Source organism: Corvus moneduloides, chromosome 23 (genome assembly GCF_009650955.1).
Source record: "Corvus moneduloides isolate bCorMon1 chromosome 23, bCorMon1.pri, whole genome shotgun sequence".
NCBI lineage: Eukaryota > Metazoa > Chordata > Aves > Passeriformes > Corvidae > Corvus > Corvus moneduloides.
In genome coordinates, this window is record NC_045498.1 from 4,684,155 (window position 1) to 4,709,768 (window position 25,614).

The 25,614-nt window shown below is 50.0% G+C and overlaps 1 protein-coding gene across 5 annotated transcripts in view; it reads left to right on the top strand.

The window, feature by feature from the left end:
• CSMD2 (CUB and Sushi multiple domains 2) overlaps positions 1-25,614 on the top strand; it is a 350,153-nt gene that overhangs the window by 23,662 nt on the left and 300,877 nt on the right. For 2 of the 5 annotated variants that reach the window (XM_032132058.1, XM_032132062.1), the window contains exon 1: positions 6,551-6,887. In XM_032132058.1, coding sequence (XP_031987949.1) covers positions 6,731-6,887 — 157 coding nt within the window. In that variant the 5' untranslated portion in view covers positions 6,551-6,730. Of the gene's footprint in view, positions 1-6,303; positions 6,487-6,550; positions 6,888-24,712; positions 24,930-25,614 lie in introns of those variants that run through there. The other 3 variants (XM_032132059.1, XM_032132060.1, XM_032132061.1) reach the window with 3 other exon arrangements.

The following is a 25,614-nucleotide window of genomic DNA, read 5'->3' on the forward strand; positions in this document are numbered from 1 at the left end:
TGGTGTTGGTGTATGAGGGACTAAGTCTAAAGCTCCGTGAGTCACAGAGTGGTTTGGGGTATAAGGGACATTAAAGCTCATCCCATTCCACCCCTGCCGTGGGCAGGGACACCTCCCACTATGCCAGGCTGCTCCAAGCCCCATCCCACCAGAAGGATGCTCCAGCTTTTGCTTGAATTATGCCCCACACTGAAGCCTGTCCTCTTAGGAAGTGCTTTGCCTGCAGAGATGAAGCACATTTGATCCTCCAAGAATGAAGGTTCTCCACCTTTTGTAAGACCTGTAACTACTTGCAAAACACCCAGGCTTTTCCAGCTGTGGAGAATGAATTCCCATTTTAACTTGCACAGGTGCAATATCCTCTTAAGCCAAGCCTAAATGTGAATTTTGGAGCGGGCTGACTCAGTGGTGTCAGAAACACACACTGAGATCTCTGTCATTGCCCTGAGTCACTGGTGTTGAGGCTGGGCGAGAGTTTTGTGGTGATTTGTTGTGACGGGGCTCCCAGAGGCTGTAAAATCTCATTTAATCAGTCTGGTACCTCTGACCCAGCCAAGTGGCTGAAACAGAGCAGCCCCAGCCTCCACGGGAGGAAGCAAAGCTGCTCTGCAGGGGTTGTCGTCAAACTCAGAGCCTTGAAATTCCCAAGTGAAGCACCCAAGGGGATATAATGAAGCAAGATTCCACATCCAAGCTTTATGGCTTGGTCTTCACTATTAAAACTCAGGTTAGCCTCTGGATTAGCAGGAGTTTGAGGGAATGAGGCAGGAGCGAGTCGTGCACCACACAGGCATTGAGCGGTTTGTGTTAATCTCCCTCTGAACACACAAATAAAGTCCCTATCTCTGAAATTCGCAGCCAAGTCTCTCTTCTATCAACCATCTTTATTGCACCAGCACTCAATTCTGAGCAGCTCGGGCATTTTTCATAAATAAAACATTTTTATTATTTGTCTCCATCTTCCAATACCAAAAAAAAAAAAAAAAAAAAAAAAAAAAAAAAGCCAAGGAAAAAAAAGCCCCCTTCTTGTTCTGTCATCCTTAAAAAATTTCTTTCAGATGAATTGTCATCCAGCTGTTTCTCACCCTATAAATCATAGGGGATTATTCGAGATGGAAATGTTCACTTTGGGGAAAACATGAAGTCCTTATAGGACTGTGGGACTTTGATAAATAGCAGCTTTTCCTCACGCTACCAGGACAGGAAAACTGAATTCCCTTAAAATTTTGCATGGTTCTCACTGGCAGAGGAGTTGAGGTTTGTCCCTGCGGCTTCTCCAGGAATTTAACCCAGGAATTCAGTCAAGCTTCAGGGGATTGCATCAAACTTCCAAATTCCTTCCTTCTGTTCCTAATAATGGAGCTCTTAGGAGCCTTTATCCATTTCTGGGTGGGTTTTTTTTCCATTTTCTGGGAAGGTGATCCAGAGGGAAGGATGAGCTTTTCCTCTCTATCCCATAAGCCACTTATCCATAACTTGTAGGACAACGATTTGCTTCCTTAATTTGTTTTTTTTACGGATCAGAAAGCAGCTCTCAGTATTGTGCCCCGAGTCTGGAGGAGGAGTTCCGCTCTCTCCTCACAAAATTTGTCTCTGCTTTATTCCCTGGGAGAGTGGAAAGTTTGAATGGTTGGGAAAACTGGGAAATGGAGGGAGGGAATCTCAGCCTTGGCTGCTACTTTAATGCAGTAGAAAATCTGAAGTACTTGAGTTATATTTAATTATTTTTATCCAGTGTTGCAGGAGCTCCTATAAAACAACAGAAGGTTAAAGGCATTAATAAACATGGAATTTCTTCATTAATCTCTGGGATATTTGCAATTAGGAGGACATATTTTGGCTGTAAGCAAAGTCTGTTTCAGGTAAGTTACTTTTCCAGGCTGTAGTTGTGCAACACAGCCCCCAAAACTTGGGAATTAGCAGTGAAATCCCCTTGGAGGGCCATGAAACTCTGACCTGGAATTTCCTGAGTCGTGAGACCAAATTAAATTGTAAGAATAGAACCAAACCCTTTGCCCAAAGCTCAGAACTCTCTGAGATGAGGAGACTGCAAAGGAGGATCAGTTGGTTGTGTCTTACACCTCCAGCCTGAAAAATTCAGTCCAGAAAGCTGGACAGGAGGTCTGGACACGCTCCAGGGGTTTTGTCCGTCCTCAGATGCTTCAAGGAATGTGTCAGCCACAGAATCCCAGAGTGGTTTGAGTGGGAAGGGACCTTAAAGCCCATCCAGTGCCACCCCTGCCATGGGCAGGGACACCTCCCACTGTCCCAGGCTGCTCCAAGCCCCGTCCAGCCTGGCCTTGGGCACTTCCAGGGATCCAGGGGCAGCCACAGCCTCTCTGGGCACCCTGTGCCAGGGCCTCACCCTCCTCACAGGGAGTAATTCTTTCCCAGTATCCCACCCAGATCTCCCCTTTTCCAGTTTGAAGCCATTCCCTGTGTCCTATCACTCCATCCCTTGTGAATAGTCCCTTTCCATCTTTCTTGTTGTCCCCCTCAGGTCCTGGAAGGCCACAATTAGGTCCCCCCAGAGCCTCTCTTCTCCAGGCTGGACAAGCCCAGTTCTCCATGGCCCATGAGCTTCCATTTCAGCAGGAGGAGGACCCTGGACTGGGTGTTAGAGAAAAGTGGGATAGCAGCCCCTGGCATGGCACATGGCAATTCCTGAGTGGAAAAGGCCATTCCAGCAGTTTCCAGTCCTGGAGTGGGCATCACCACAGAGCAAATATTGCAGTGCTGCCCCTCCAAAGCCCCCGGGTTCCTGTGGGACCTTGCAGCGGGATCGAACGATTGGGTGTTCCTTCACGACACATCCACGTGCCTGCCATGGTCACCTGCTCCAGATCCCAGTTCTTGGTGGTTCCCTCCTCCAGACACCCATTTAAATTCCACTTTGCTCCCGCCATGTTCAATAATTTAATGTGTTATCAATTTCCTCTTCTTAGCTGGAGGGAATGACTGATGCTCTGTGCACACACTATGGGCACATCTATGGTTCATAAACAGCTAAAGTTAGGAAATTCTAAATTGTAAATGTATCTAATTATCTCTAATCATAGGCTCACTGTAATTAGTGGGATGCTGGCTCCCCTCTATTTTTAAAGAACAGAGATATTCTCTGTAATAAAAACCTCAACAGATTTGTGCCATGGGTATGAAAATAGAACATTGTTAGACTATTTTTGAGTACAGAAACAACTTTCTGCTCCGTTTTCTCAAAGGGATTCCTGTCTGGTGGCTTCACAGGCTGCAGCCTTCCCCTTCTGTTCCTCCATGGCTTCATCTGGAAAATTCTCGGTTTCCTCATCTGTGAAGTTATTTTTTTGGAAGATGAACTATCAGTTAACACTTCCATGTCCCAAGCAGGATGGGCCAGGTTTGCAGGATGTTGTGTTGGGACTTTCAGAACTGGACACGTGTTAATTCTTGTTCATTGTGAGCTGGATTTGTCAATTTTACGTTTTCTATTTCGGGAGCACACAGTAAATATTATCCTATTAATGCAAAGAGCATCCTTCCCTCTCTCCCCATTATTTGTCCTGCGAAACATGATTTGGCATAAATTTTTCTGTGCTAAATTCAGCTTTTCTTTGTGAAGATCAGCTGTTTACAGTAGCTTCCCTATAACACTTTAATTTTCAATTTTGCTCCTTTGAATGCCGCTTTCTCTTCTTCCTGTAAATATTTTGATGTGTCTGTGGTTGTTTTCCTTTAAATGTTGTGGGGAAGCAAATGCAGCAGCTGCTTAGGGTGCTTCAGAATTTGAAGTAGTCGGATTTCATGGGACACACTTGTCCCAAAGAAAATTGGTTGTGGTGGAAAAAAAGCAGGAATGATTTGCCTCATTAGAGGGAGGATGTACCTCGTGCCTCAGGCTTTGTTTCAACAGGTGAAAGAAACACCTCGGGAAAGGTGCAGGATCATGGAGTGGTTTGGATGGGAAAGGATCTTAAATTAGCTCATCTCATCCCACCCCGTACCACGGGCAGGGACGCCTTCCCCTATCCCAGGTTGCTCCAAGCCCTGTCCAGCCCAGCCTTGGACACTTGCAGGGATGGGGCAACCACAGATTGCCTGTGCCAGGGCTTCCCCACGCTCACAGGGAAGGGTTTCCTCCCCAAATCCGCCGTACAAAGGTGTGCAGCACCTGGAATTTGGGGACGCTGCTGTTGTCCATTCGGAGGAATCAGAGCAGAGTTTTGGCGGGGCTGAGGGACAAGTGGGAAACAGAAAAGCGGGATAATAGCTGCGGGGAATGTGGCATTCCAGCCCGGCTCCGGCTGCGGGTGGCAGTGCAGAGCAGGATTTGTGTCCCGGTGGGCGCTCGCACGGCAGACAGGCTTTCTGTGTTTAGTGAGAGGTGATTTCGCAAGGTGAGACGCGAAGTGAGTGCTCGGGGTTAAAGACGGGCTGGGAAGCAGCGCATCCCTCGCTGGGGATGTTGCGATCGGAGAAGTTGGGGATGGCAGGGATGGTTTGTGCTCATCACGATTGTCCGTTCCGTGAATAAACGCAGAAATTTTTTCTTAATTTATTTTGGAGAGAGTTCAACCCTAAACCTCCGTGCTTTTTTTGCGACGCAAACCTACCCGGGAGGAACCCCTGGATTTGAAATCGCTGTGAGCCGATTGCCCGGCAATAAAGTGGGATTGTGGCTCCTCAATGCCTTTTTTATGCCTGTGGATCGTCGCTGGTGCATGCAGGGCTCTTGGCTCAGCCTCTGCCCTGCGGGTGTGCAGCAGCCCCTTGCCAGCTTTAGCTGGGTGCAATATTGGGCTGGGGGGCATCGCTGGCTGGGGAGGGGACACCGAGCGCATGGAGCTGTGGCCCCCCGTCCCCGGAGCTTTCCCCGGGGGAGCTGTGCCTTCGCACAATCGGGGCTGTTTGAATTGATGCTGCAGCTTACACAGACATAAAGCAACTCTTTCATGTGCCAGCCCTGGTTGCCTTGGCTCTTGGCAGCGGCTCCCGGTGTAGGCAGTGCGAGGATTGAAAAGCAGAGGGGACGGAGGGAGAGGGAGAGAGAAGGAGGATTGATCCCAGGGTGGAGGGACAGAGCGGCGAGCCCTCGATATAATTTGTTTTTTAGCTGTCAAATAAGCTCATTCAAGGCAACCGGAACACGGCCGAAGAAGGGGGTTTTGCAGCACGAAGCTGCAGCAAATGCAAAGCCGGGGGAGCCGGAGGAGCAGGGGGATGGGTGGCCAGGGGAGCCCCCGATGTGGCCCCGGCACGGCCGGGGGCAGCGGCCCGGGCCCGGTGTGGGCACCGGGGGCAGCGGCCCGGCCGCGCCTCCCTCGCACCCCGGGGGGAGCGGGGGAAACAGGGATGGACGGGGGGAAAAGGGGGATGACAGCGCTGGAGAGGGGGATGTCAGGCTGGCAAACACCCCCTGTTCCACAGGGCTGTAGGAGAGGGGCAGCTCCGAGCCTGTCACGAACGTGAAGTCGGTGCTTGCCGAGGAGGGAGGAGGGGGAGGATGCTCGAGCGTTCCAGAGTGCCTTTTTCTTCGTTATTTATTTATTTCCTTAAGCTCTGGTGTCGTGTTCGAGTTGTTTTCCTTGTCCCTGGCTCTGAGCATCATTAGCAAGATAATGAAGTTCCCGAATCTGGCGTTAAGTGGCTGCATTCCCATTCCTCCTTCCCTTTTCCCCATCTTGCCTGCAGCTCCAGGGACCGGCGTACCGGGAGATGTTAAAACAAAAACAAGGGGAGGTGGTGCTGGTGGTGCTGGTGGGGGAGAAATGGGGCTCTGCCAGCCCTGCCAAGGGCAGGAGCTGCCTGTTGGCTCCCAGCTCCAGGATGCCTCTGGACCAGTCCCACCAGTATCAGGGGACCGCTCTGTTGCTGGGAGCCGTGCTGCGAGGACAGATAGGGAAAAGCGCGGGGGGGAGGGGGGGGGGGTGTCTGTCATGACCTGTGTTTGTAACAAAATTTGCTTCATCACAAAAATTGTGTCAATAGCATCAAGTTGTTGGGGGGGGGGGGGGCTGTCTGAATAACAGCGATGTGTGTGAGAGAGAGAGAGAGAAATGGGGGCTGGGGGGCTCGTTCCTTATCAGGAAACCTGTAGTGTCAAAAATAAACACCCTGCTGGAGCCCAGTCTGTGTGGGGTTTGGTGCTGGTGGGAGGCTGGTGCCGGGTTGGGGGGTTGGGGGGGGCACCCCCAAGGCAGCTCCGTGTGGAGGCTGCACAGCATCCCCCTGCCACAACACCCCATCGAGAGAGGGAACAAAGCTCCGGGAACGATTAATCAAGTGGCTTAATAAAAAAAAGTATAAATCCCTGAGGGCTGCGTGGTGCTGGTGGTGCTGCTGCCGAGGAGCTGGCTCTGAGACAGCCACCGGGAGGGACGCGCCAGCCCTCCCCTGCTCTCCTCTCTTCTCCTCTCCTCGCCTTCCCTCTCCTCGCCTCTCCTCTCCTCTCCCCGAGCTGCTGCCACACTTGGTTCATTCCAGCTGCAGAAGCTCAGAGCCTTCCATGCGGTGGGATTTTTTTTTTTTTTTTCTCTCCTGGGCTGAAAAAATTAAGGGGAAAAAAAAAATAATAAAAATCACAAGCCTGACCCGCTTCCTCCCCCACCTCCCCCCTCCTCCTTCCTTTCTCCTCTTCATCCAGCCGAGCCGAGGACCATCCCAATCACCAAGGGGAAGGAAAAAAGGGGGAAAAACCCAACAGCAGCGACCGGCAGACCCCCAGCACGCCCCGTTCCTGCCGCTGCCCTTTGACATGCAACCTTCCTTGGGATGGGACCAGCCGGGATGCAGCTGCAGCTTCGGAAGGCACTGGTGGAAATTGGGGATCGTGGCTCTCATGACGGCGGAGGGGAGCGCCTGGAGCCGGGCGCTGCTGCTCTCGCTGGGGCTGCTGGCTGGATCGGCGATGGGTGAGTGCCGTGGGCAACTTCTGCACGAGCATTTCTTCTCCATCCCCAGCTGCGGGGATGAAAGGAGCGGCGTTGTCCCCCCGCATGGGAAAGGGGGTGCGGGGCGTGTGGCACTGGGGTGACGGCACTGGGGTGGGTGGCCATGGGGTGATGGCACTGGGGTGATGGCACTGGGGTGTCGGCACACGCTGCCCTGGCGTCTTGGGCACGGCACCGAGGGTGTTTGATTCAGACCTTTGGAGCTGCATCCTTCGGGAGCAACAATTTTTTAAGCGCTGGGGTGTGATAAAGGGTGGCTTTCTATGATCTCATTCCCCTTCCCCGGTGGGTCAGGTTTGGGCACAGGCGCTGGTGATGTGCAGGATGACTGTGAAAAATGCCAGCACCGCTTTCCCCTCTGTCTTTCCCTGGCATGTTAATTCAGGATTTCACTACCCTGCTGCTTGCCCACAGCTGATAAAACAGATTTTTGGATGCCTTGCATGAAGATGGAAGCACTTTCCTCCTTTTCCTCCTGCCTTCCCAGTTGAATATCTCTTATATATGAGCTCCTTGGCCTCAGCATCCTGGTTTTTATGAAATATGCATGTTTGGGCTTGAAAGCTGAGGAAGGCTCGAATTTGGGGGCAGTTTGCTTGTGTCTCCTACCTCATTTCCGCAGCTGCCCTTGTAGCCAAAGCAGATCCAGGGACTGAAGTTTATTTCTGGTGTAAACAGCAAATATTTAGGGACTGTCCTTCTGTGTGTGTAGGAGGGGGAAGAGTGGGAGAGCCGAGTGCTGGCAGTGGCTGCTCTCCACACTGTGCAGTGCCCCGATTTCCAAGAGTTTCCAAGTAACGTTGTCTTGTCTGCTGTATCCTAGGCTGGAGGAATGCCTGTTTGGGTGTTGATGTGTATGAAAGCTCCTTGGCTTTGGCGGGGGGGGAACTTTATCTGGAATGCAACACTGATTTTATTATGTAAGGCAGGTTTCCTTTCAGGGGCTCAGGATGAGGATTAACTGCTCCTCCTGAGCACTCTGGCAGTGGAGCTGAACAGTTTTGCTGACTGGGAGGATCTGTTAGGAAAGGCTGTAAACCCACCCAAACGACCTACAGGTCCTAATAAAGGCTGGATATTTATTCTGGTGGCTATTTTTCATTTCTTCAGTGTGAACATTCAGCCTGTGCACTGAGGAAAACCATTCCAGCAGCTTCTGCTGAGCTTTCCTCATACGAGCAGACTGATGGAGAGATACCTAAATCTCAGATTTACTCTATCAGGGGCTTACAGCTTTTTTTCTTCTTCTGAGCTGTCTGTGGCTTATTCATACTGGATCTTCCAGGCTTCACTCTGTACCTTGCTGAGCATTTAATCCTGTCTTCTCAGGCCCCTGGTCCCTCCTGTCTGCATTTAGAGCTCTCTGTTCTGGATCCTTCAGCCAGAGGTTGATGCTCTGGGTTGTTTTGCTTTGTGAGCAGAAGACGTGCGAAAGCTTTTTAGATCTCAGATGTTTTTTTTATCTGCATGAGTGCCAGAGGCATTGATCAGTAATCTCTTTAGATTCTGAAACCCCAGACATGATGGTTTTGTGGAAGCAGGATGCCAACTTTGGCGTCAGTGTCTGGTGCTGGGTACGCAGGGACGCACACGGAGGGAGGGGAGGCATCCGCCCTTTGCAGGCTCCGCGGTGGGTTTGGGGTGTAATCCCGGGAAATCAGTTCAGCCTGGGCTGAATCCTGAACCGCCGTGGAACAAAGTTCCAAGAGCTCCAAGCTCTCCCGTTGCCGGCGGTGTGTAGGGAGCAGTAGCCAGGAGTTCCCATAGTGTGGCAGCAGAGCCGTGTGTGTGGAGCTGTCAGCGAGGAGTTCGACATAAAAAGGGGAGAAACGCTGCTCCCATCACATCAGCTGGGCCGTGTCTGCAGTCCTGCTGCCCAAAAATGGCCTTCTAAAAACTGGCACAGGGCGTGTGATGCCTTCAGGTGCTGCTGTGTCCGAGGGCAGGATAACGGAGCTTCCCTTGGGAAAGGACAGAGCTGGAACGGGAGGGAAGGTGCTGCTTGGGGAAGGGAAGTTTACTGTAGGTATGGAAGGGGGAGAGGAAGTGGTTTGTGTGGTTCCCCCTTTCAGTTTTAGGGGTGCAGTGATGGTTTCACAGGGGTAGGGTGGGCAGAGGGCACTGGATTTGCCTTTGGCTGTGGTTGATGGTGGCCCCTGCCCGGCCTCTCGAGTGTGATGGTTCTGGAATTCTGGGTATGGATTGTCAATCAGGTGGGCACAGCAGCGCTGCTCACTCCTTTCTGCTCCTGTCTGGGGAATCAGCTGTGCTCCAGCACTGAAAGGTGCATTTGGGGCTTGTGTAGGCCCCGTGTGTGTGGATAAACACAGATAAAACACATTTTAATGGCCTATTATAAAAGGGTCTTGACACCATTATTTACAAACTGTGCCTTATTAGTCAGCACCTTGCGTGGTACTGGGTTAAGGGAGGATGCACCAGCTTGAAACACCATCTCATCAATTTAGACCTCTGTAATTTTCTTTTTTCTCAATGGAAAGTAGTTTTTGCCAGACTTCTCTTCTGAAGAGTGGAGGAGCAGGAAGCTGTTTATGAATTTTGTTTATGAATTTAAGATGTGGGCAGGAACAGAGGACAGGGGAGGTTTCATTGCAGAGATCTCAACCTGCACTGATAATTCCAATCCCCTGAGGGACCACGAGGGGTTCAAGAACATTCCCTGTTGTCCCACATTTTTAATCAGGTGTGGACCAGTATTAGAAATATGAGGAGAAGGTTCAGTAGGAGGTGCAGTCAGTAAATCTGGTGGTTCTGGATCAAACTTAAATTAAAGACCTGAGCTGGAGACCTGCTCTGTCCAGACGCACGCTGAGAACACGGAATGGGATGTAGGAAAAACAAACCAGGTTCCTGTTTTAAAGAGCACAGCTTCCAGCCGTGTGTAAGGCTGGTTCATACCCTCGGTGTGCTTCTCATCTCAGCATCCTGTTGAAATGATGGCCCCTTCAGTTCCTGTTAAGGGTGTTTTGGATCCATCCATGAGCCATCCTTGCTTGTGGAAGGTGATGTTGTGTGGTCCTGCTGCAGGTAAATGTAGCTTAGAGAGCACAAGCGCATCCATCCAAGGTGGCTTAGGGGAATTCTCCTCAGAAAGTCCCGTAACTGAAATACGATTCCACTGAGGCTGTTGTTCAGACAGACAAAGTCTCGAGGCTCTTGGTGAGAAAAGAGGAGCTCGTGAGGGACCACAAGTTGTGGGAGCAAAGGGGTCTCTGATGAGCTGCAGGGGAGCCACCTGCCCAGCTCCCATTAATCAGCACCCAGGCCTAACGAGCTTTCCTGAGCCCAGAGCTCAGGGGAGGGGGCTGCACCACCACAGGGTGCATTTATGCTGTAAATCATCCCTTTATTTTGTTCTCTTGTCTTAAATCCTCACTTGGGAGTTCCCAATGAGGAACATCCACATCCAGCACATTTCCCCATGGAAGCGTGTGCCCTGAGCTGTGGCCAGAACTCTGCTGCAAGCTTGGGATGTTTGGCTCACAATTCAGGGAATCACAGAACCATTTGGATTGGAAAAGACCTTTAAGGTCACAGAATCCATCGTTAACCCAGCACTGCCCGTGCCACCTTCTGCCTTCCCATTCCTGGCAGATTTCCCTGTGCTGGAAGTTGTTCCTTGCCTGTCCCTCTGGCGTTTTTTCGCTGTGGCTGCTGAGTGCAGCTGAAGAACATCTAAACCCCACTTGCTCCCCACTGAGCTGCGCCCATCCCTCGGATGCCTCCCGGGGAAATGCCGGATCCCGCTGCTGCCGGCTCCCAGCTGCGCCAGCTGCAGGGAGCACAGGGGGCTGTTTGCTCCTCTGCTGCTGCCTCCCCCTCGTCAGGACATCAGGATGGGTGCGGGGAGTGGGATCCAGGCAGTCTGCCCCGGATCCCGTGGATGGATTTGGGCTCCAGGTGTGGCAGAGCTGTTTAGGGGACGTCAGTGCTGTAGGGGATGTGTGTTCCTATCAAAACTGAGTTTTCCTCCCTGCTTCGCATCTAGGGAATGGTTCCTCACCCCCCCCAGGCTGCTGTCAGCCACTTCACCAGCGCTCCAGGGATTTCCAGCCGTGGAATTACTGCGTGGTGTTGCTGCCCTTCTCCGGTTTCCGAGAGCCCAGCTGGTTGGGAAATGCCAAATTTCACAGCTGTGTTTCTGTTCCTGCTGCTGCCCCCCGACTCCTGCCAGAATTTGGCCTGGATCTTGACCAGAGGAAATTGTTATGATAATGTTGAGGGTTAGTTGGGGGCAAGGTCAGGCAGCCTTAACTGGTTTTTGAGCCCACAGCATTGCAAGAAAAGTCCTTTTAACTCCATTTTTATCAGGAGTATCCTGAGACACAGGGCTGGAGTAATTTTTCATGGGCTTTAGTGAAATTATAACAAAGCTCTGTTTAGCTGAGTGGATTTTACATAATACTTCTTTACTCTCCTCCATGTTTCTAGGCATTGGGAGATGCAGAAACACCATGAATAGGCCTAAATTTAAAATAGGCTTTTTTTTTCTAACAGAAGATAGAGCAAATTCAAATGGAAGGGGAGAGATAAGACTTTAAGGGCTACAAAAAAAGGAATGATTAAGTAGTAAAGATTCTGTACTGCTGGAATTGTTGAGTGCAGCATTGAGCTGTCTTCTTGACGTACACAGCAGCCAGAAATGTCAGAGGTGGTGGAATCCTGTTGATTGGCTCTAAATCCGGTGAGGAATGATGGGAAGGGAAAAGGCATCAGGCTTTAAGAGGAGTTTAAACCAGGTGAGGCTTCTTGCTCCACCTGGGAAGAGGTGGGAACCATCCATCCTGCCTGGTAACTGAGGATTTATGGTCCAGCTCAGCGCTTTAATTTTCACTGCTCGTTGAAATGTTTCCCTGAAGTCAGTTTAGTGAGAGCTCCAGTGTGTGCAGTTCATCCTTGTCCTGGAGCTACTGCAGGGCAGGAGCCCAGGTGAGGCTCTGATCCCACCCAGTGTCTCTGCAACCTCTGAGAGCAGAGACAGATTCCTAACAAATGACTCAACCTGATCTCCCGAGGTTTCTCCCAGCCTAAACCACTCCATGGAATAACTCATTGCTTCATGGAGTGACCTGCACAGGGTTGTTTGGGGAGTTCAGGGCAGAGCAGAAAACGTTGGCAGCTCAGCCTTAACCACGACACGGCTTTTCCTGGTTTATTCCTCAGTTGTCCACCAAGGAACGTGAGGCTCCTTGCTGTGAGGTGATTTCAGTGTGATGCCTGAAGTGGCCACTTAAAAACAGAGACTGGACAGGAGTAAGGGAATAAAGGCAGGGATTTGTTTGAAAGGCCTTCGGAGGTACCCTGGGGGCCAGAGGCCACTGCCGAGATGGGCCCCAAGGTGGACGGCAGGGCACGAGTTCTTCACACTTTTATAGGTTTGGTTCATTTGCATAGCAGGGTGAATTCTCCAATTAAAGCTTCAGTTAATGAGGTAATTCCCCTCAGCTTGCCTCCCTTTAGAGGCTCTTTGGTTTATACTTTTTGGGCCTAGGACGGTCTGGGTGTCCCTGGAGAGCAGGCCCGGAGAGGCTTTGTTCTGTCTGCCCAGCACAGAGAGCAGAAGTGAACAGGCCACAAGAAACTTCAGAGTGACACACTGGGCAGTGCAGGATTTGGAAAATAGAGAAGTTAAAACCTAAGGCATCCAGTGCAACTCCAAGGTTATTTCCTGCTCCGTGGAGAAGCCACTTCTATGGCTTTTGGTGGAGTTGGGATATGGAGATGAACCCAGTGATAGTAGCAGCCACAGTTTGGTGTTTACACAGCGTTTCTGGGGAGTGAAGTACAGTGCAATTATGGAAATGGATGTTCTCTGCTTGCAACAAACAGGATGCTGTGCAGGGATCTGCAAAATCTCTGTGCTGCCTCCATGCTCTGCAGTGGCAGCCAGGGCTGGTGGTGGTTAATGTGTAATTGGGACAATCCCTTTGATTAAAGGAATCAAATCAACTCTGTTTCAGTGTCTTGGCCCCATGGAAACTGCAGGGAGCTTGGATGGAAATGATTTTACACCTCCCTTGCATGAAAGTGGATGAGAGTTTTTGGGGTGGGTTGTGTGGTGTTTCTTCTTTCTTCCCAGTGTCAGGTGCATTCCTTGACTCAGCTCCTCACAATAATTTCCTGTCCTTCCAAGGCACAAACATCACCTGTGGGAATAAACTCCCTGGTTTTGAGTGCACACCATGGTTTGCTGGATGGAAAGAGAACTGGGGGCTGTGTCAGAGTCCTGCTGGTGCTGGTGATTCCCAAGGGGTCAGAAAAATCGTGGAGTAAGGAGATGTGATGCTCTGACTTTCACTGGGAGAGGATTTTGTAACCATGAGGCCTGGAGCAGCTGTGGCTGCCGGGGAGGTGTGAGATAGGAGAGTAATTAAAAAAAATCAAATCCTGCCCCATTGTTGACTGCAGAAATCTGCTGGGAAATGAACCTGTGGCCTGCATTGGGGGAATGAAGGTTTGTAGAGGGTTGAAGGAAGTGGAGCAGGGTGCAGAAACACCCGTGCAGCCTGTGGTGTTGGTGTGTGACAGTGTGGTGTGATTATCAGCAGTGTCATTACCTGTCCAGTGAGGTGTAAACACTCAGAATCCTGGAATCCCTGAGGTTGGAAAAGCCCTCCAAGGCCATCAAGTCCGACCTGTGCCCAGTCCTCACCTTGTCCCCAGTCCAGAGCACTGAGTGCCACATCCAGGCCTTCCGTGGACACCTCCAGGGATGGGCACTCCAAACCTCCCTGGGCAGTTCCAATGCCTGACCAGCCTTTCCCTGCAGAAATTCCTCCTGGATGCACCTGGAGGTGGCCCTTGTGTGGCAGAGGGAGCAGTCTAAACTATCAACAAGTATTGTGTGTAATTCTAGAGTGTTGGAGGACTGTGGAAGAGGTGGAAATCGCAGCCCAGAGGGCCTTTCTTCCAGTGTTGCTGGAATTCTGCTTGTCAAGCCAGCTTTGGCTTAGGACAACATGTGAGAAAGGCCACCAGTGCCACCAGAGCCAGCTTTGTTTGTGTGGGCACCACCTGGCCAGGGCTGGAGCTGCAGCCAAGTCCTCACTAAAGAAATTCTCAAACCCTTGCTGGCGTTTCAGCTTCTTCCTTTGTTAATCCCGAGTGTCCTCGGAAGGCAGCTCCTCTTTCCATCCGACCAGAAGGAAATCTACAGCTTCCCGTTTCCTGCTGGTGAATGTTATCCCCTTCCCTCCTCGTAAAAAGGCATTTCTACTCCTGTTTCATTCCTGGGCAGAGCAGTGGGTGCCCCAGGAGGTGCAGGGAAGGTGGGAGGCAGAGGCAGGAGCAGGAAGGCCTGGCCAAGGTCACCCAGCAGGGCGTCAGCAGAGCCAGGAGCAGCCTGGATGTCGCTCCTGCGTCATCCCACACTGAGTGCCAGCACAGGAATGTGATGCTGCTGCTCCTGAGGTGGTTTTTGAGAAGCCTTCCTGCTGCAGATGAGGTCTGTGCAAAGGCATTTCACAGTGGTTACACTGGAACAGAACAATTCCTCTGTCCATTTATCAAAATGTCTGCGATTCCCGTTTCAAGACAGATAAAACAACAGTGAATATCAAATAAAGGTGTCTTTGTCCAGAACACTTGAAAACAAAAGGAAGGGAAGGTTTGTTCCTCTGACCTCTGGAATGTGAAGTCTGTTCTGTCCTGGTGAAATGGCTTTATTTGGGTTTCATCCACCTGCCTTGGGGCCTCCTACATTTCTTTCAGTGTAGAATTTTACCTGTTCCTCACTTGTCACTTCAGTGTAGACCAAGGCACGGTCACAGCCTGATAATCTCGGCCCTAGCTGCATCAGAAGGTGCAAGAAGGGCTGGAATAGCCAAGAAAGATGAGTTAATCACAGGCAGAGAATTAACCACAACTGGGGATTTGCTGCTTCAGTGCTCTCCTGTTATTTGCACACTCCCCTGACTCGCAGGAGTTGTTAGAGCCCAGTTCCTGCTGCTTCCTGTGGCTGTGGGCACTGGGGAATCCTTCAGAGCCTCACTCACTCTGCTTCCCTTCCCCATCCCTAAAACAGGGATAAATAGAATTTGCAAAATGATTCACAGATTTATTCTGCAGGGAGAGATCTTGGGATGTGTGCGAGGAGCTTTCAGCAGGTACAAATTGCACGAGGTTGATTAACTGCACAACTTTTACATGCTCTTGGTTCTCTCCCTTGATTGCGTGGAGTGAATTCAACCATTTCATGTACAATTTGGGATTAATTGTGAATGACATTTTGAGGTGAAAGTTGTCTGTCTGCTACTGAACTTCAAGTAATATTGTCAGAAAAAGTCAGAAATGAAATCTCATGCAGTTTCTGTTGCAGGAAGGATTTGCACAGCTCCTGTAATTTGTACAGAATTGCCTCCACAGTTTTTATATGTTTAGATCCATGTTTTATGCAAAGACTGCAGCTTTTAAAAGCGAAGTGTACTCCCTAGAGATGGGAAGGTAGGAGATTTGCACTGAGAATTTGCCAGAAGCATCAGGGAATTGGATCCCAGAGTTTAGCAAAGCAGGATATTGGCAGAGGATGGTCTGGACCTTCTGATTTTAACCTGCCACAGACTCTGCCTTTGAAGCAGTTGCTTAAATTATGTGAGCTCCAGCTTCTTGCCTATGGAGGGGAAAAATAGTGCTGTACTAATAATATTATCTAATTAATTAAGAAGATGAATGCCTGCAGGATGGCAGAGATCAAATGGAGAACTTGTTTCCTTGTTACGGTTCCTGTTATTTATCAGCAGTTTATCAATATTTTGTTCAGTTAATTTAGTGAAAGCAGAGTTTGAAATAAGAATTTTTTTTTTGGTGGTATTTATGTCGTTGCTTTTGGAGTCGGATGGCCTGAGGTGGAGTTTATTCCCTGAAAAATCAGGAGTGGGATTTTAGGCACAGAAAGTTTGTTGAGGAGCTTTGCAGTGGGGAATGATGTGTTGGGGTGTAGTGGCTTACACAGGGTCACATCTTATCCCCATTCCTCCCTCTCCATGTCTTTAAATCCATTAATCCCAGCAGGATTCTGCCCTCCTCTCCCTGCTGCTGGCGAAGGAGAGGCTTTGCACCTTGCAGAGGCTGTGGGGAGCTGTTAAAGTCAGGGGTACAGAAAATTGCAGCTCATTTCTCCTGTGACAAAGGCACAATTCAATGTTCCTTTCCCCTTTATCCACCAAATAATAACACCTAGAAAAACACATTTCCTCCTGGAAAGGGGAGGAAAATATCCCATCCTGCAGAAGGATAATGGAGCTGATGCTTTTCCAAAGGCGATGCCATTTTTAAAGATGCTCCTTGCATCCCACAGCATATTGTTTATATCCCTCTATTGTTGTTTTGTCTCCATTAGGGAAAGGTCAGGCACGGATCCTGGACACTGGGCATCTGTCAGCAGCATTCCCGAGGGGCTGGCATTAAAGTTAAGCACCACTCAGGCTGTTAATATTAAAATAACACCTTATTTTAAAGTAATGAAGGGTTTTAGAGTATTGAAGTGTTTTAGAATAATGAAGGGTTTGAAGGATGGGGAGTTTGTCCCTCATTGTGTGGGGACTTTCTTCCAGTGTGGGGCCTTTCTTCCCAGTGTTGGGTTCAGCACAACCTCTGGAGGCAGCAGCCAGACCAGAAGGACAATCTGCCCTCTCTGAGGGCTCCACTTCCCTCTCTGCAGGCTCTGGTGTCCTGTCCTGCAGATCCTGCAGCTCTTCAAAGCTGGTAAACCAGCTGCATTGGAATGTCTCTACTTTGGTAGGTGCTTGAATGAAAATCGGTTTTAAAAGCCCCATCAGAGCTCCTGTGCTGAGGGAACAAGGTGTGGAATTGTCCCTACACAGTCGGGAGAGCCCAGAGATAAAGCCCAGGGTGGGTTTTGAGTGAGGTTCTTTGGACTTGATAAAAAAGGAGGAAATGCTTCCCTGTGAGGGTGGGGAGGAGCTGGGATGGAATTCCCAGAGCAGCTGTGGCTGCCCCTCGATCCTTGGCAGTGTCCAAGGCCAGGTTGGACGAGGCTTGGGGCAGCCTGGGACAGTGGGAGATGTCCCTGCCCGTGCCAGGGGTGGCACTGGATGAGCTTTAAGGTCCTTCCCACCCAAACCACTCCAGGATCCTGTGGCTGATGCTACCCTGGTGTCTCACAGGCCCAGGGCCCTTCTCCAGAGGCACAGGCAGGGCTGGTTCTGATCCTGGGCAAGATTTAAGGTATAAAAAACCAACCCTGCGAGGTCTCTGCTGTTGTCATCTCTTGGTAAACACCTGGACATCTTCCTGCTGAATTAACTAATTTTTTTTAAAAAGAGCAAGTTCATTTCACTGAATTTAAAATACCAGCTCTGGGGAGGCTCTGTCATTTGTTCCTCCTGGGAGCACTTCCCAATCTTAAATTAGAGAACAAGTAATGACCTTTTTGTGCCCAGGAGTCCAATGCTGAGGGCTCTTACAGGGAGTTTTTTGCCTTTTTTTCCATGAAATGCAGTTAACAAATGAGACTTTTGACAAAAAATCCCCAATTTGAACGAACAAGTCGATTCAATTCACCCCCCGTTAGCTCCTTGATTGAGAGCTATGTAGATTGAAGAAGAAAGGTATTGATCTGCTTTGGGGATTGAAAACTAAGATGAAGTGGAATATGTCTGTGGGTGAAAATGAGGTTTTAAATGGATGGAGGAAGTGAGAGAAAAATAAAACACAATGTAATGTTAATGGAAGGGAGTTCTGGGTTTCTCTGGTGGTTGCACAGATGTGGAGAGGTCACAGGATGCAGAAACTGTACAAGTCGTGGAAAATCGGTGCCTGGCACAAGAATTCTTCTAGACTGGGTCAGAACAGGACAGAAGAGTTTGGTTTTGTGCTATCAGAGCATCCATCAGTTACCAAGATGATGTTTGGACAGAGGGACATTGCTTGTTGAACAGAGCTCACAGCTTTCAGTGCCCACAGATGATCTTTAACATCTCTTCCAAACCATTCCATGATTCTCTGAAATAATAATCGAGGTTTTGCCATTGTAAACGTGAAATTCGTCTCTAAATGGACTGAAAAATTCAGTATAATTGAAATGTTTCACTCTTTCTTCAGATAATCTGGTAGGAGCCTTTTGTAGCTGTTGTTGTTTGGGGCATGTGACGGGCTTGGGTTTTTTTTGGCTCATTGGGTGAAGTGAATTATTAACTTTTATTTATTAACTTTTCTCTGTACCGTCAACTCCAGGTGACTTTCATTGATTGCTCAAGGTGACAAGGAGGCATTAGGTAATAAATATCAAGTGCTGCAATACTTAAAGGAAGTGAATATGAAAGTGCTGTTAACGGAATCAAGTAAAAATTGGATTTATATCCTAACAAAAATTCCCAGGAGAAATTGCTTTCTGTTTGGCTCTTTTTGTAATTCAAATCCAATCACACAAGTGTGAGCTGTTGTAATACAATTGCCTGGCAGAGAGGTTTGTTGGAAGATCTCAGAGCACTTGTAAACAGACAGAACATTTCACTTTGCAGAGCGTGGGGAGATGAGAATTGTGGTGCACGAGTGAAGAGCTTTTAATAAGTGGCGTCTCTGCTTGTTCCGAGTGATATTTTTGATTTATTTCAGCTCTGGAGGTGTAAGATGCTGGGGATGGCAGTGGGTAAAGTGGTTTCTTCTGTTTTAGCTTCTCTGGGCCCCTGTTCCAAGCCCTGGGGACTAAAAAGGGTCTGTGGCCTCCCTGCAAGCACCAGAAGGGGACTTGTGTAACTCCTGGGCTTTTAGGGAGTAAAAAACGCATGAAAATACAACCTGGGTAATTAATTGATGTGTAAAATCTAAGTTAGAATCCCAAACATGGTGGGGAGGGGAAAAAACCCCTTGGAACCCCCTCAGAGCTTAGCAGAGGTTTATTTGTGAAGGAGCTCTCCCCACTGTGCTCTCCTTAAACCATCAGCTCTCCATCAGGGAAATGATGGAATTGCTGATATTGGGAGAATTCCAAGGGCTGAGGGCTTGTAGATTATTAGGGAGATGGGATTTGGAGCCCAAGATCTCCCTTAGGCCATGAGGGAACATTGAACTTGACAGGTGGACACAGAGCTTCAGTGGCAAATGGAATCGAGCTGGTTTCAGGTGTTCTGTGGTGACAAGGTTTGGTGACAAGGGCAGTCCAATAATGAAAGATTTTCATGAGGAATTCTTTAATTTTGGCTCCACTGGGACTTGGGATGGATTTCACCTTGAACCTGACTTCACCTTCTTCAATTTTTATTTTCTTTTTTGAGATAATCCTAACACCCAAGATGAAAATGCCTTTGAGCCCACTGGATAAATCATTTAAATGCAAATATTATTTTACTGCAAAATAATTGAAATACAAATTGAAAAATCTGTTTCGGTGATAATAATTAGCACCTTGTAAATGAGACAGTAAAAATGCTGCTCGTGAGTAGAGTCCATTTGCAGATGCTGGGAAGAAAGTTTGTCATCAAATTAGCTTGTGTTTTCTGAGTTTAATTCCAGTTGGGGGTTGAGATGATCTGGGTCATTTTTACAGATGTCTGTCAGTGGAGGTGAGAAAAAATGAAATCTTCGCTGTGTTCCTCTTACAGAGAAAATAAAAGTAAAATTTTCAGAAGGTTTTGAATCAGGCTGAACATTTTCATTGAGGCTCGGACTCCCAGGGCAAGATTTTCAAGGCTATTTAGATGCCTAAATAAGTGGAGACTTGTCCAGGGAGGGTTTGTAAGGGAAATGTGGCTGCACATGGGGTTGGGAATGTTCCAGAGCATCTCTCTGCAGTTCTTGGGTTATAAAATATTTGTAAACCTGGGGCTCTGAAAAGCCTGGGGCCTTTTGAAAAGGATTTGTGAACTTGGGTTGGGTTTTGTGGCGTTTGTCACAAAGGGGTCACCTGGTGGCTTGACACCTTCTCGTGATTCCAGGGTCAGTCAAGGCCTCCCAGCGTCCATCTCAGTGCCTTAACCGTGCCTTAAACCATAATTTTTTCGAGGATAACTCTTGCTTTGCCAGGCAAAGTGCAGAGAGAGGAGCTTTGGGGTCCCTTCCCAGCCAAAGCATTCAGCGATTCTGTGATGGAATCCAAGGGCACTGCAGGAACTGAGAGGCCATGGAGGGAAGTGCTGGGAATTCCCGGCGGGGCTGTTCCTCACGCCAGAATCTGCATTAATTGGTTAATGCCTGTGGAGTGCTCTGGAGATGGAAGCAGCTCCATAAGTGCCCGGGTTTATTATTCTGCTGACAATGGCTGTGGAGAGGAGTGGCAGTGCTGAGGGAACAGTCAAAATTGATTAAGAGACAATTCTGAAAGGGAAAGTTTTGAGGGAAGGAAATTACATCCCTGAAGAGGCCATTCTGGCTGAATATTGGGATAACTGTGGTGCTTCTGGAGCTGAGCAAGTGATCTCAAGTGATGGCTGGTGTGCCCAGGGTTCGTGTTTCCAGCAGGGGTGGTGCAGCTGTGGACTTCCTGCAGATAATTGGTTAATGAGTGGCTGCTGGAAGTGTGGGAAGCATTGGGAAACCCAGTTGTTTAGGTTTATTTGGAATGTGAAAGCCACAGAGTTTGAAACAGAACTTGTGAAATCCAAGAGCAATCTGGAAGAATCCTGGGATTTTCTGGGTTGTGAATCATGAAAGCTTCAGTGTGTGTGTAGGCAACTCCAAAGGGTTTTCCAGCAGAGATGAGGAAGAGCTGATAAAAGTCTTCATGAGGCATTGAGGAGCCTTGGTAGGAAGGATTGAAGTGGTCTGATGTCCTTGGCACAGGAAGAATTCTGACCGGGATGGGTTGAGGGTGATCAGAGGTGTATCCTAGAGGAGTGAAAGCACAGCTCTTACTTGTCCTGGAAAACAGGAAGGAGATCAAATTATCCTCCATAAATACACCCAGGCCAGGTAAAACAGACTGGGGAGAACTGTTCAAAGGAAAATGTTGGTGTGGAAAGAAATGGCCCCAAGCTGTGGCTTTATCCTGAATTTCCACTGTTGCTGTTTAAGAACTTCCTGCACATCCTGGGGGTGGGTGATTTGTGGCATCTGGATAGAATCCTTGATCCCAAACACGTGGATGAGCTGCTCTGCTCCTGTGTCCTGGACACACCTGCAGCCACTGGCTTTGCTCAAAACACTCCTGTCAGGCTCATTTCTGTTGCTGAGCTGCCCTGGGCTGAATTCAGGTTCAAATTCAGGTTCGAATTCAGGCTCAGATTGGGTGTTAAAGGCTGGTGGAGAGGAGTGATTGCTCTGGGCTGGGTGCAGCAGTTCTTTCCTTGTGTGTCTGGCTGCTTCTTCCACACCACTTCCCAGGGCCTCAGCAGGGAGCCCCAAACAGCTGGAGCTGCTGAAATCCAGAGGCAGGAATGTTGTAAAGGAAATAATCTGGGACTTGATGAACGTGGCGGACGCTGGTTTGTGTGCAATAGCACCAAACTCTGTCACTGACGGCTCAGCAGACACAGAAATTTCTGTGTGTTTACAGTCCCTCTCCTTTCCCTCTCCCAAGGCCTGTCAGGAAGCGCTGGAGCTGCTCCCTGTGTGCCTGTGCTTAGCAACTGAGCCTGGCAACATCAGGGCACCAGCGGCGGTGCTGCGGCCCTGGCTGCCTCTGGAATCGTAATTTGGGATGAACCATCCTGCTGCCGCTTTTCCAGGGCTTCCAAAGCCTGGAGCTTCATTCCCTGTCCTTCAGGCTTCCTTGAACACGCCCAGCCAGCTTTCCTGCCACTGCCCTGCACAAACCAGGCGAGCTGGGAGTGAAACCCTGTCAGGGCGTGTGAAGTTTTTCCAGGAGTTTTCTGGCTCAGTCACGTTGCCCTGTGCTCGGGGTGAATTCTGTAGATGTGAAGAGCTCCCGTGACACAGCTCCATGATTTCACCTAAATCCGAGGCTGCTGCAGTGCCACAGGGGCCAGACTTGACTTGTGGAACATCTGTACCAGGAAATGGATTTGCTGCTCTGAGAAGTGGAGAGGGCAGAAACCAGGGATTGTGTTTAAAATCTTATCAACTGTGGCTGCTTAATTAGATTTTTAAAGTGCTTAAAGCACTGGTCTCTTTCTGGGGCATTCAGGCTTTTTGTTTGCTTGGGGTTTTTCAGGATATGAATGTCTGAACTCCTTCAGCTGAGGTGCCCTAGAGCCCTGTGGAGGTCAGTGGGCCTGGCAGAACGAATGCCCCTCGTTCTCATGCAAAGGGCACGGAATAAAGTCACTTTTGTCACAGGACAGACACGCATGTGGTTAGTGAGACAGGGTACAAGGAGAGGAATTGGCTGGTTTGCTGGGCCTGCAGAAAGCTCGGGGTGGGTGTTGGGCTCTGTGCAATCCTGAACGTGTCTGGATATTTATCCCGGGCAGATCAAAGAGTCTCTGTCGTGCTGAGGGCTCTGAGAGCACTGTCAGTGCCAGACTCCTGCCTGCTGCCTCACCATGCTCCTCTCCCCTCCTGTCACTGGGGAAGCAAATCGAGCATAAATCTCTGGCAGTGAGCTGGGGTGGTCCCTTCACGCCGAGGGACGGGCAGGGACAGCTGCTGTGACCCTGCTGTCTCTGCATTTGCAGTTCACACCAGGCAGGGCAGCGAGTGTGAGCTCCTCTCGGGGCACTGACGGCGCTGCTGCTCCCTGTGCTGCCATTCCCGGTGTCCCAGTGCTCTGCAGAGATCTGATCCCAGCAGGGAACAGCTGTGCCAGCTCCGTGCTGTGCCCAGGCTGCAGCCAGGGACGCTGCTCTGGTGCCACTGCCAGGCTGAGGCTCCCCTGCTGCTGGCAGGGACTGTCCCACTGAGGCTTTGCAGCTCTGGGTGTGATTCCATGACACTGTGGTTGCAGAAAGCCTGCAGGAATTACAGGCTGGGCTCTGGATGACTCCACATCCTCCTGCACTCCCTGTCAGTGGCCATGGGAAGGGCTGCTGTGGAAGTGGAGCTCAGCAGGGTATGTTCCATGAGACCAGTGCAGCTCCTCTCCCGGGTGTTTCTCCCTGAGCTTTGAGGAAGTTCCCTTCAGGATTTATCATCACCCTTTGGCAAAGAGAGCACAGCCTGGAGGTGTGGGGGGTGTGAGGTGTTCCTAATTCTGTTTGTGGCCAGTGCTAACTGCAAATGCTTTGGGTGGCACCACAGCCCTGGGATTTATGTGGTGCTCAGTCCATGGAGTGGAGTGGGAAGCGGCAGATCTTCAGCTGGGATAAGGAATCCTCTGGAATCCTGCCCTCTGGTACTTGGCAAGGACAAAGAGATGGCAATGGGGCAAATCTTCACTGGTGACTGAGCAGGTGACTCTCAGATCACTTAAAGAAGGGTCAGTGTGGGGTGTTCGGCTTTGCTGATAGGAGTCCTGTGCCTTGTTCACTGCTGAAAGGTTCAGGGGCTTCCCTTTCCCTTTCCCTTTCCCTTTCCCTTTCCCTTTCCCTTTCCCTTTCCCTTTCCCTTTCCCTTTCCCTTTCCCTTTCCCTTTCTCTTTCCCTTTCCCTTTCCCTTTCCCTTTCCCTTTCCCTTCCCCTTTCCCTTTCCCTTTCCCTTTCCCTTTCCTCTTCTCCTTCCCCTTGTCTTTCTCCTTCCCTTTCTCCTTTCCCTTTCCCCTTTCTTTTTCCCGTTCCCCTTCCCCTTTCCCTTTTCTTTTTCCCTTTCCCTTTCTCCTTCCCTTTCTCCTTCGCCTTCCCCTTCCCCTTCCCTTCTCCTTCCCCTTCCCCTTCCCCTTCCCCTTCCCTTTCCCTTTCCCTTTCCCTTCCCCTTCCCCTGTTGATGCTGTAATCAGTAATTGAAACTCCTCACCAGTATTGACCAAGCAAAGTTTTCTTTGTTGTGCACGTTTCCAACGTTTCCCGACGTTAAATCCATTGCTGTTGGATCAGCTGGTAGATGGAGCAGTGTTTGTGTCTCCACCTGGAGTCAGTGCAAATCAAATGCACAATTTTTGCAGGTGGCTGACTGGAAATGGTCAGGAAAATGTGTGTTCATTAATGTGCCTTGCTAAACCAGACTTTAGACTTTGGTACTGCTGATATTAAAACTGATGTGTTACGAGAGATTTTCTAAACGCTTCTTAGAACAACTCCAGAGGAATTTTTCAGTATTTTCCACTATTAGTCCTGAAGCCCTCCTGCCTCCTCTTCCAGCAGGAGGGAATCCATCTCCCTTTCCCCTCACTGTGTGCGAGTCTCCCCTCCTAAACACTTGTCCTGTTGTCTCACCTGCTCTGATTCCGTTTGGATTGGGAGCTCTGCAGATGGCAAAGTGCTCCATCAATCTGCTGGAGTGATTGGGAATGGTACAGCGAGCACCTGGTGGGAGCCAGCGATTGATTAGATAACAATCTTTGTTTAAAAAAACAGGGATGAGGGCCGGGAAGGCTGAATCCCTTCTGTTCCCAGGTCATTCCAGGGCAGGGATGGCACAGGGGACGCTCAGGTCATTGTGCCACGCTCGCCCTCCCTGAGCTGCCTTCAGCTGGGGTGGAGTTGATTCCACCAGAACAGGTGGAGCCCAAAGTCATGGAATAAATGAATCCAACAGACTTTCTGTGGACTTTTCATGGATGTTTTGCAGGGGTGCTCCACAGACCGTGTGAATGATATCTGCTGTTATAACAAAACTTGGGAAGGGGAGCGGTGCGAATGGAGTTGTGCTGGATAATGTGGGATCTGGGCATGGAATAAGGGGCAGGACGTGCAGCTTCGGGCTGGGGCAGAGTTAATGTTCCTCCCAGGGGCTGCTCTGGGGCTGTGTTTTGGGTTTGTGCCGAACACGGGGTTGATAACACAGAGGTGCTTTGTTAGTGCTGAGCTTGCCCAGAGCCAAGGCCTTTCCTGCCCCTCATACGGCCGTGCTGGGGAGGGATTTGGGAGTGTGTGGGAGGCTGGGAGGAGACCTGGCAGGGACAGGTGACCCCAAGTGACCAATGGGGTATCCCAGAGCATGTGACATAAATGGATGGACGAAGGCGGAAGGAGGGGACATTTGGAATTGATGGTGTTTCTCTGCTCCATGTGAAGTGGTCCGGCTCTCCTGGAGGTGCTGAGGACCTGCCTGCCCACGGGAAGCAGGGAATGAATTCCTGGGTTTGCTTTGCTTGCGTGCACGGCTTTTGCTTTCCCTATTAAGCTGTTTATTTCAGCCCACGCGTTTTCTGGCTTTTACCCTTCCGTTCTCTCCCTGTTCCTGCTGTGGGGGGATGAGGGAGCAGCTGTGGGGGGATTGGGGTGACACTGTGAGGACAGGAGGTCTGGAGCCCCAAGGGGAAATCTGGCAGCTGCTTTTAGGACCAGTGACTACTCCAGCAATTCCCAGCATAACCCAGGGCAGCATTTCCTTCCCAGTCCCTCCCAGCAGCTGGAGTCTCTGGCCTGTCAGGGTGCTGCTGTGTGCTGGTGAGACAGGACATGTGTGCAGTGTCATGTTCCTGGGCTGTCACATTCCTCCCTGGAAGGGGTTTTGCTGTTACCTGGAGCTGGACATTTCCTGGGTGTTTTCACTGCCGCTGTCAGAGCTGCTCGGAGCTCGGTGTTGGAGGGATGTGCTCTCCACAGGCTCGGCCATGGATTACAAACCCAAAGGATGATAAAGCTGGAAGGACTTTCTTCAAAGAGGGCTGGAGGAGAGGAGGGAGTGTGCCAGTGGAGGTGACAGGTGGCATCCCAACATCGGGGTGAGGCAGAATGAACGTCCACCCCAGTGTCCAGCTGGATTGGACTCAGTG